Source organism: Aotus nancymaae, unplaced genomic scaffold (assembly GCF_030222135.1).
Source record: "Aotus nancymaae isolate 86718 unplaced genomic scaffold, 86718_ANA_hifiasm-v0.15.2.pri h1tg000016l, whole genome shotgun sequence".
Taxonomy (NCBI): domain Eukaryota; kingdom Metazoa; phylum Chordata; class Mammalia; order Primates; family Aotidae; genus Aotus; species Aotus nancymaae.
This window is the reverse complement of record NW_026988428.1, coordinates 40,856,701-40,867,910: the sequence shown is the minus strand read 5'-3', so window position 1 is coordinate 40,867,910 and position 11,210 is coordinate 40,856,701. Positions and strand designations below refer to the sequence as shown.

The 11,210-nt window shown below is 51.2% G+C and overlaps 1 protein-coding gene across 2 annotated transcripts; it reads left to right on the top strand.

The window, feature by feature from the left end:
• The first annotated feature begins 213 nt into the window (after positions 1-213).
• STAC3 (SH3 and cysteine rich domain 3) lies at positions 214-8,948 on the top strand. Of its 2 annotated transcripts, XM_012469737.3 has the most exons (12): positions 214-414; positions 1,812-1,878; positions 2,122-2,389; positions 2,626-2,723; positions 2,927-2,999; positions 3,935-4,032; positions 7,219-7,285; positions 7,465-7,514; positions 7,802-7,887; positions 8,047-8,098; positions 8,187-8,324; positions 8,502-8,948. In XM_012469737.3, exons 2-12 carry the CDS (start codon positions 1,813-1,815, stop codon positions 8,598-8,600), a joined length of 1,095 nt encoding a protein of 364 aa, XP_012325160.2. In that variant the 5' UTR covers positions 214-414; position 1,812; the 3' UTR covers positions 8,601-8,948. The 2 variants fall into 2 exon arrangements, with proteins under 2 accessions (XP_012325160.2, XP_012325161.1); XM_012469738.3 differs by lacking the exons at positions 1,812-1,878; positions 2,122-2,389 and having other exon boundaries at positions 215-414.
• The last annotated feature ends 2,262 nt before the right edge of the window (positions 8,949-11,210 follow it).

Sequence of the window (11,210 nt, the reverse complement as noted above, 5' to 3'; positions counted from 1 at the left end):
TGAAATATAAAAATAAACTCCCCTTAAGTGAGCATGAACAGAAACTGTCCCTTCATGAATTCAGCTGTTATTAACCTGTTGGCCATAGATGAAGAATCAAGGAACAGCAGCTCTGGGGCATGGGAGGAGTTCGGGTCCAGCCCTGCCCCAGACCTCTCAGTGTCCAATTTCTCTGTGTCAGCTGTGTTGCTCAGCTGTCCACTTTCCTCCAGCCCTGTCATTTCAGCCCTGACACCAACGCAAGAGGATAGGTCTACAAATAGCGTCTGGGTAGCTGGTGTGAACACAGAGGGTACTGGGGGGGCTTAGCCCCCAAGGAAGAGGACCAGTTTTTTCCCAGCACCACCATCAAGGCCTCGGGGTTCCCAGCTTCCTCTGCATACTGTGGACTGACTGACTTAGGGAATCCCAAACGTAAGTTACCTCTTCATCCTCTTTCCATTTCCACAGCTGCTCACCCCAGCTGCCCTGGCCAGTAATCTATTTAACTTCGTTTCTCTCCTTGTTGTGAATCATCTGGGTTTTAGGAGTCAAATTATTATTCTACTCTAGGATGAGTTAGGATTGGAGGGTGGGGTAAGGGTGGGGGTGGGGTGAAGGGAATGGAGTAGTAAGGGAAGGAAAGGCTCATATTACCCTGAAAACTTAAAATAGCTGAGCCCTGAAGCAGGCTGGGAAAGAACTAGGCACAGTGCCCCCAGAGCTCAAGAAAGAAGTAGGGGAGGACAAATATCTCCAGTCCATCCTTCCTTGTGCACTCACGAGGACACCCATTAAACCTCTTGAAGAGAGGAGATCTGGGAAGGTATGCATCACATACCTGTTGCCCACAGGTTCCCAGGAGAAACAAAGTACCTATAAGAAAATAACCTAAACCATTCAGCCTTGAACTGTGTGAGGGCTGTAAACTCGGGGGTCACCCCTCAGGATGGAAGGATAAGTATCAGTTTGAGGAACTAACTGGGGACTTCTTCTGTTTGTTGGGCTTTTTTTTCTTTCTTTCTTTTCTTTTCTTTTTTTTTTTTTGAGACAGAGTCTTGCTCTGTGACCCAGGCTGGAGTACACAATCCCGGCTCACTGCAACCTTTGCCTCCCAGGTTCAAGCAATTCTCCTTCCTCAGCCTCTCAAGTAGCTGGGATTACAGGTGTCTGCCACCACACTTGGCTAATTTTTGAATATTTAGTAGAGATGGGGTTTCACCATGTTGGCCAGGCTGGTCTCAAAACTCCTTACCCCTAGTGATCCACCCACCTCAGCCTCCCAAAGTGCTAGGATTACAGGTGTGAGCCACCACGCCCAGCCATGTTGGGCTTTTTTCTAGACCTCCATGAAATCTATCTGTTAATAAACCCTGCCAAAGGATTTGTATTTGGCCTGGAGCAGTGCCTCATGCCTGGAATCTCAACCCTTTGGGAGGCTGAAATGGAAGGACTGCTTGAGCTAGTTCAGGACCAGCCTAGGCAACAAAGCAAGACCCTGCTTCTGCAAAAAATAAAAAAGTAGCCAGGTAGTGCACACTTTGTAGTTCCAGCTACTCAGGAAGCTGAGGTAGGGGGATCACTTCAGCCTGGGAGATCAAGGCTGCAGTGAGCCGTGATCACGCCAGTGCACTCCAGCCTGGGTGACAGAGTGAGACCTCATCTCAAAAAAAAAAAAAATATATATATATATATATGTATGTATGTATATATATAAAACCACATTTCTCCAAAAGCCTCCCCTTTGAGGACCACCCTACTGCAAGGGACAGAAATAAGGGAGAGAAGAATGAAAGAGATTAGATTTCATAGTGGGGTCCAACCTCTTGCAGGATGACAGAAAAGGAGGTGCTGGAGTCCCCTAAGCCCTCCTTCCCAGCAGAGACTCGGCAAAGTGGGGTGAGTCTGGGCCTCTGACCGCCGGGTGTGGGGGGGCCGGGAAGTCATTACAGCTGAAGAACGGTACTTAAATTGACCAAATTTGTGTATGACTCATTTTTTGCTGGCCACCTGCAGCCCCCCATAATCCTGGAGTACATTCCTTACCCCAAACTAAACTGTCTAGTTTGCTCTAGTGCCCCCCTACTCTAGAGAGGGTGACAAGTCCTTTTAACATTGGGTTTCCTTCACTCCCTCCCTCAGCTACAGCGGCTGAAGCAATTACTCAGGAAGGGGTCTACAGGGACAAAAGACATGGAACTTCCCCCAGAGCCCCAGGCCAATGGGGAGGCAGTGGGAGCTGGGGGTGGGCCCATCTACTACATATATGAGGAAGAGGAGGAGGAAGAAGAGGAGGAGGAGGAGCCACCCCCAGAACCTCCTAAGCTTGTCAACGATAAGCCCCACAAATTCAAAGATCACTTCTTCAAGAAGCCAAAGTTCTGTGATGTCTGTGCCCGGATGATTGTTCGTGAGTCATGAAGGGAAGTGAAGAGAGTATGATGTTGAAGGCAGGGGTTGGGGGAGAGGGTATAGGGAGGAGTATTTGTAGCAGACGGGCTGTGGCTAGAGTTGGTGTAAGGCAGTGCTATTAGAGATTGAGAGAGTAGGGTCCTAGACAGAAAAGGGAACCTAAGTGTGGCAGCAGTGGTACAAAGGGAAAGGGCAATCTGGAACCTTATCTGAATTTTCTCCCCCTCTCCCAAGTCAATAACAAGTTTGGGCTTCGCTGTAAGAACTGCAAAACCAACATCCATGAACACTGTCAGTCCTATGTGGAAATGCAGAGGTGCTTCGGCAAGATCGTGAGTAGGCTCCAGGGAACAAGGTATAGAAAGGAGGGGCTGTGTCACCAGCTACCCCTTGCTGGTCCCCTCCATCCCATTCATTTCTCTTTTTCTTTCTCAGCCCATCTCTTTTTCTGAGAAAGAATGACCACTCATGGGAGATATGGGCTTCTAGACCTTACCTTGCTACCTCTAATGCTTCCTCCTATTCCACCCTACAGCCACCTGGTTTCCGTCGGGCCTATAGTTCCCCACTCTACAGCAATCAGCAGTATGCTTGTGTCAAAGATCTCTGTAAGTGCCCTTTATGGAACATGAGGAAATGGGCAAGCCTAGAGATGGTTTCATGCCATCTCTTTTTTTTTTTTTTAGGTGAACAGCTCCTTGCTATAAGTTTCATGCCATCTCTAGCTTTGGAAGCCAAATTCTGAAACAGAAACTTTCTATTTCCCATAATTCTCCCTCAACCTAATATTTTTATATCCATTTGGATCCAGAGGCAATATCCCCATTTTACAGCAGAGGGAGATAGGATTTAGTTGCAGCTACATACAGTTAGCAAGCGGTAGAGCCAAGACTGGAACCTTCAGTTGCTAGCTTCAAAATCTGTGCTATTCATGTGCAAAATCATTTCTAAGCAAGAACAAGGATTCTAGACTGTGCTCATCCTTACTACAGAGTCATACCAGACTCAGGGCAAAGCCCAAAGGCTGTGGGCACCCTGGGCAGGTTCATAATTTGGCAACCTTAAAAGCATATTCATTGACAATTTGCTCAACATTTATTTGGAGGAGAGGCTTAACACTGAGGAGCATGGGTGAAAAAGAAGAACCTGTTGGTGGTAGCTCCTCAGCTTACACATGCCATTCAGCAGTACAAAAGTCAGCAGTTAAGGGGCCATTCTGCTTAGAAGGAGAATAGTGATTCTATGAGCATGTCTCAACCCCAAGCAACCAACGTTGTCTTTCCAACGTCATATAATGCTCTGCCTGGAAGGAGTTCTGATGAATATTTTTCTCTCTCACATTACATTATCAGTGATGTTTTTAGAGCCCTTTATAGATTGGTGACCTAGGTATTGCCCAGCGGACCCTTCCCTAGTCTTCCCCTGTCACCCCCACTCCCACACACATCTACTCAATCCCACCTCTTCCTTAAGAGATCTCTCTTTCCTCCAAGCCTTTCTCTGCCTCCCCAATAATGTCTTCTTTCTCCTCCCATTCCATTAGCTGCTGCCAGTCGCAATGACCCTGTGTTTGAAACCCTGCGCACTGGGGTGATCATGGCAAACAAGGAACGGAAGAAAGGACAGGCAGATAAGAAAAATGTGAGCACTGTACCTCCCCACTGAGGTCCCTCCCAGAGATCCCACGGAGCAGGTCATTTTCCCATTTGGAAACCTGACAGAAGCAATGGATCATCTTCCCCTAAAATTGCACATAACCCGGCTGGGCGCAGTGTCTCATGCCTGTAATCCCAGCACTTTAGGAGGCCAAGGCAGACAGATCACAAGGTCAGGAGATTGAGATCATCCTGGCCAACGTGATGAAACCCTGTCTCTACTAAAAATACAAAAATGTAGCCGGACATGGTGGTGTGTGCCTGTAATCCCAGCTACTCGGGAGGCTGAGGCAGGAGAATCACATGAACCTGGGAGGCGGAGGTTGCAGTGAGCTGAGATCACGTCACTGCACTCTAGCCTGGGTAACAGAGTGAGACTCTATCTCAAAACAAAAACAAAAACAAAAAGCCAGACGCAGTGGCTCACGCCTGTAATCCCAGCACTTTGGGAAACCGAGGTGGGCAGATTACCTGAGATCAGGAGTTTGAAACCAGTCTGGCCAACATGGTGAAACCCTGTCTCTACTAAAAATACAAAAATTAGCCAGGCATGGTGACACCCGCCTGTAATCCCAGCTACTTGGGAGGCTGAGGCAGGAGAATTGCTTGACCAGGAGATGGAGGTTGCAGTGAGCCAAGATCATGCCACCACACTCCAGCCTAGCCAACAGAGCAAGACTCTGTCTCAAAAAAAAAAAAAAAAATTGCATATAACCCAACAGACACACTTTAGCATGCATTTTAGAGGGTTTTAGGACCTGCTGCAGCTCACCCCAGGCCTCTGGTTAAGAACTCCAGCCATAGATTCTATTTTCTCCGCTCCCTTCTGAAATTGTCAGATTAGCCACCACAACCCCCTGAGGGCTAGGCCCAAGGTCCTTGGCATTGCTGGGTGACGGAGGCAAGAGCTGTGCTTTTGGATGTAGGGAAGAGAACTTGTCATACCAAGTAACTAGAGAATTCTAGAGCCTTGCAAGGGTGCATGAAGATCATCTGGTTTGACCCATTCATTTTACAGATGATGAAACTGAGGCACAAATCTACTGGCCAAGAGAAACCTCATTTCCTTTTGCAATAGGGTTACTAGGTTGGTAATGCCATAGACTTGCGTTCAGTTCAGCAAGGAATTTGTTAGAATATTCTTATATCTTTCTGGACAATCAGAGTGGACTAGTATGGATGATGGTTACAGCTAGATGGACTCCTAAAATTGAGTGGCATTACCCAGAGTCCAGGTTCTTTCAGGAGTATACAGCTAGAGGGAGATTTCTGATGCCTTATAACATGATTTAGATATAATCAAGATACAAATTGTATATTCATCCCGGGTGCTGTGGCTCATGCCTGTAATCCCAGCACATTGGGAGGCCGAGGTGGGCAGATTTTCTGAGGTTAGGAGTTCGAAATCTGCCTGGTCAACATCATAAAACCCCATCTTACTAAAAATGCAAAAATACTTAGCTGGGCTTGGTGCCACTTGCCTGTAATCCCAGCTATTTGGAAAGTTGAGGCAGGAGATTCGCTTGAACCTGGGAGGCGGAGGTTGCAGTGAGCTGAGATCACACCACTGCACTCCAACCTTGGAGACAAAGTGAGACCCTATCTCAAAAAAAAAAAAAAAAAGAAGGAAGAAAGAAGAGAAAAATGTACATATTTGTTCTTGATCAAAAAAATCAACTGCAAAAAACAGAACTAGAAATCTAGGCTCAAAGTTATTGATATGGAGGTTAGGCACAGGATAAGGGATTTCTATGGAGTGAATTATGACTTATAAGGCACTAGTAGTGTGATTTGGCTGCCTCCAAAAGGGCTAACATACTCTTGGGTTATATTCCTTTTTTTTTTTTTTTTTTTTTTTTTGAGACAGAGTCTCGCTCTCTCACCCAGGCTGGAGTGCCATGGCGCAATGCAATTTTAGCATGCAATTTTAGAGGGTTTTGGGACCTGCTGTCACTCACCCTGGGCCTCTGGTTAAGAACTCCAGCCATAGATTTTCTCAGCTCACTACAACCTCTGCCTCCTGGGTTCTCCTGCCTCAACCTCCTGAGTAGCTGGGATTACAGATGCATGCCACCACACCCAGATAATTTTTTGTATTTTTAGTAGAGATGGGGTTTCACCGTATTAGCTAAGATGGTCTTGATATCCTGACCTCGTGAGCCACCCACCTCCAGCTCCCAAAGAGCTGGGATTACAGGTGTGAGCCACCACACCCCGCCCCTGGGTTATATTCTAAGGGAATTATTATAAAATTATTATAAAAATTGTGCTGCTTATTATTATTCTTTTGGAGATGGAGTTTTGCTCTTGTTGCCCAGGCTGGAGGGCAATGGTACGATCCCAGCACACTGCAACCTCCCCATCCTGGGTTCAAGCAAATCTCCTGCCTCAGCCTCCCGAGTACCTAGGATTACAGGCATGCACCACCACGCCCGGCTAATTTTATATTTTTAGTAGAAACGAGGTTTCTCCATGTTGGTCAGGCTGTTCTCGAACTCCCAACCTCAGGTGATCCACCCCTGCCTTGGCCTTCCAAAGTGCTGGGATTACAGGCATCGAGCCACCGCATCTGGCCGTGCTGCTCATTTTTTACTTACACACTGGAGTATTTTTTTTTTTTTGAGACGGGGTTTCGCTCTTATTACCCAGGCTGGAGTGCAGTGGCATGATCTTGGCTCACCGCAACCTCCGTCTCCTGGGTTCAAGCAATTCTCCTGCCTCAGCCTCCTGAGTAGCTGGGACTACAGGCTGTGCCACCATGCCCGGCTAATTTTTGTATTTTTAGTAGAGACGAGGTTTCACCATGTTGACCAGGATGGTCTCGATCTCTTGACCTCGTGATCCGCCTGCCTCGGCCTCCCAAAGTGCTGGGATTATAGGCGTGAGCCACCGTGCCCGGCCTCATACTGGAGTATTTTTAAAGGCTGACAGCGTAGTCAAGGACCTGGAATCTGGTAGTGAATTCCCTGTCATTTAGCTACATTCAAGCGGAATGTGGGTGACCCACCTGCCAGGATGTTTTACAGGAAGGCAGGTGGCTGGACTAGATATTTCCTCCAAGGCCTCTTCCAACCCTGAGATCCCATTATTCTATAGTTCTCTGACCTGATTAGAGAGAGCTAGGGCATGGATTCCCAAGACAGCGTCTCCCTAACTCTGGTTCCCTCTCCAGCCTCTAGCAGCCATGATGGAGGAGGAGCCAGAGTCTGCCAGACCAGAGGAAGGCAAACCCCAGGATGGTGAGTGTCACCCACCTCCATCCAGAGATGGAGTAGGATCAGAGACTCAGCTGTGGAACAGAGGGTGGAGGAGCAAAGGGCAAGCCAGCTTTGGATAGATGAGGCCCTTCCACAGAAGGGTAAAAGAGTAAGAATTGCCCTCCAGGAGACAGACAATTTGTTGGTGTTTCCTATCACAGGAAACCCTGAAGGGGATAAGAAGGCTGAAAAGAAGACACCTGATGACAAAGTGAGAATCCTTCCTCCCTGCAAGGACCCCTGTCCTCTCCCCAACCCAGGTCTGACACCACCACTCATGGCCCAGCAGAAGCTCACTCTTTAACTCCTAGACTTCCCATCACCCTTGACCCACTCTCTCACCTTGCACACCCACGAACAACCAAAAAACTCCTCTCAGTTCAGGGACCTAGAAGAGAGTTGGAGTGCAGAGTGTGTGGTGAATGCCCCTGCCTTGGAATCCTGCCCCTCAGTGTGGGGTAGAGGAGCCCAAGACTCATCATTCCCTTTCACCCCCAGCACAAGCATCCTGGCTTCCAGCAGTCTCATTACTTTGTGGCTCTCTATCGATTCAAAGCCCTGGAGAAAGACGATCTGGATTTCCCGTGAGAGGCCTTGGGGCAGGGGGCTGGTACTGTGAAGTGAAGAGGAAAGAGCTGGGTTCCCCCAAGGGAAAGGGAAAGGGCTTGGAGCCTATTGAGGCTTGATCTAGGGTACAGGAGGGGACCTGCTATGTGAGTGAGGCCCTTCCCTTCCCCTCCCAGGCCGGGAGAGAAGATCACAGTCATTGATGACTCCAATGAAGAATGGTGGCGGGTGAGAGAAATGGCTAGGGCTAGGGTGGAGTGTGGGTTGAGTCCAGAACCCAAGATTGAGAGAGGACTCTCCTGACTATCTTCCCTAGGGGAAAATCGGGGAGAAGGTCGGATTTTTCCCTCCAAACTTCATCATTCGGGTTCGGGCTGGAGAACGTGTGCACCGCGTGACGAGATCCTTCGTGGGGAACAGAGAGATAGGGCAGATCACTCTTAAGAAGGACCAGGTAGGCTGTTGTCCCAACCTAATCCCAGGCCTGAATGCCCCCTAGCCCACCACACTCCTTGGAGAGCTTAACCATTAATGAGACTAGGGTAAGCCCCTGTAACCCTGGGCTCCCCTGCTGTCCTCTCCTACCGTTTCCTTTGATTCTTCTCCTACTTCTGATCCTTTAATCGTCTAGATCGTGGTACAGAAAGGAGACGAGGCTGGCGGCTATGTCAAGGTCTACACTGGCCGCAAGGTGGGGCTGTTTCCTACCGACTTTCTGGAGGAGATTTAGGCTTGCGGGCACCCGCAGGCGGGAGACACCCACACCCATTCTGGGCGGGCCCAGTGGAATTTGGGGAGGGGGCGAAAGCAACGGGACTGCTGGGTGGATAGGAAGGCCTGCCTGAGCATGACGGGGCTTCTGGGAAGGGACTGGTTCTCGCCCCCTTCCCCAGCCTGGGGCCTCGGACACCTGCTGCCCAGAGCAGCCTGCACCCGAAACCTTTCGGGCCCCGCTTGCAAGAGCTGGAAGACAACGTATATCCACCAGGAGGAGTGAGGGACTTGGTGCGGGGGGGAGGGCAGGGGCGGGGGAGCGCGGACTGTCGAATGTTGCAAATTTATTAAAGTTTTGACAAAAAGTAGAAAAGTTGTTCTTTAACTGGGGTTGAGGAGAAGGCCTGCAGAGGGGTGGAGAATACCCCCTAGCCGTCCCACCTAGCTACCATCGGTAACCCGAGATCCATCTGGGCTGAGGTTGGCGGGAGGTGGGAAGACAGGTGCAGCTGCCAGGCGAGGCCTCTGTTGTCAGTGAAGAAAGGGGAGCGCGGGACTGGAGTCGCCGCCCCCGCGCCCTAGCGGCTGGGAGCAGGATCTTGTAGTAGGATAAGTCCCCCTTGTTCTTGGCGTTTTCACCACGGGCAGCCCCTTGCATTTCGGAATCTGGCTTGGCGCCCGAGCTAGGCCGCCAGGGGGCGATACAAGATCTCAGTTGGAGAGCGAGGGATGGGGAGGGATGGAGGGTGGGTGGGTAAGGGGAGAGAACCGGAGACACCAAGCCCGAGACCCTGGGCCTGGGAGGGGGTGGGGTGCGTGCCGTCTCCATGGTAACACTTCCTCAAGTCCTCCGGGAACCGAGCTAGCGAGGCCAGGGGCCTAACCCCTCCCGTGCGGCCCCTGCCCTAACCCTTTCCGACAGGTACCGAGTGAGGACGCAGGGCAGACAGCTTCCGGGCTCTCACGGAGACACCCCTGCGGAGCGCCGTATGCAAATGTTATTATTTGCATATGCAAATATGCAAATACTCCGACCCTGGTCAGGGCGGCAGGTGGCGAGGAGCAGGAAGGTGTGGGGAAGGGAGCAGAAGGAGAAGAGGAGTTTGGGGACCTGGGAGCGGACCCAGTGAGAGGCAGGCTGGGGTGGTCACTGGAGTGGGACAGGCGGGGCAGGGGGAGGGAGGGAGGGGCGGGAGGTTCTTGAGCTCCATGGAGGGTGGGGGAGGGTCGGCTTGGCTAGCCAGGAGCTCCTCTTCTCGTCTCCCCGTTGTCTGCCAGGACTGAGGTTGGCACCGCCTAGCAAGGTTGGCAGCGGGAGCCCGGGCACCATCTGCTGCTGGTGGGGGGAGGGCAGAGGCTCAGCTGGGCTGGAGAAGAGGAGGGCCTGGGACCGGCGCGGCCCCCTTCTAGAAGGCTGAGGTGTGATGGGGGTAGGGAAGCACACAAGAAGACTCTGCAGAACCAGGTTCAGTTTTCTGCTCCCTTTGCCCTTGACGGTCCCGGATGCCTGAGGGGTGGAGGTGGAGTCATTAAAGAAGACCCCCCTTTAATCGCAATTGAGCTGGAACAGCGATCACAGGCACACACACACACCAACCACACACAAATCAAGCCTTCTGCCCTCATCCTTCCTTGAAATCCACCTACCACGAATGTACGAGGGAAGGGTCCGAGAGGGTTCGGGTCATCTCTATTCATCAAGGTCTGAGGTTCTCAAAATCAGAGCCCCCCTGCCCCAGATCCTCGAGAGCCTCCCCCTCATGCTAAAGTAAAACCAATTTACTGGCTCATTGGGCGGCAATGCTGGTGTGCGGATGCCGAGGAGCAGGGAGAGCGGCTGTTCTCCCCCTACACTGGGGGGGGGGGGCGGCCCCCTCCCTAGCCTCACTGAGCCGGCAGCTGTCCCTAATTAGAGCGGCGGTTTAATTGGATTTATCAGCAGTTAATAGGAAATTAAGCAAAGGGCCCGAGAGAAAGGGGGCGGGAGGAGCGGGGAAACAGGCTGTGCTGAGCTCGAAGGAGGGATGCTGGGGTACCAGGGGTGGGGACAAGTGATCCATGGTCACACCCTCCCCTCAGTACTCACCAAGACTGTTAAACCTTGGCCCGCGGGTGGGCGGGAAAGCAGGTCCCCAGAAAGGGCGGTGGGAGTGACAGTGACCCTGTGTGAGCGCCCAACGCCCTCCATCCCCTTAAGCGGAGCCTGGGTGATGGATGATACTGCCGCACTCTGCAAAGGTCATAAGTCTGGGCCAAGGAGCAGACTGAATTGAAAATAGATCTGAGGAAGGCCAGTACTGGGGTGCAAGACACAACCCACACCCCAACCCTCCTTCACTGCCCACTCCCCTCAAAACACACACACACACACACACACACACACACACACACACAGCGCTCCTTGAAGTCGGAAGACTGGGGCAGCACGGGGGTGGGGGTGGGGGCGGGGGAAGGCAGGATACAGAGTGACCCTCTATAACCCCCACCAGCGGGCGTGTCGGGGATCCTAAGAATCTCCTGGTGCAGCTCCAACGTTCCCTTTTTGCTCCCCCTTCCCCAAACTGCCCGATTGGGGTCATTGGGGTTCATCGAGTCTGCTGCTCAGGGGCGGCCCAACATCAGCACC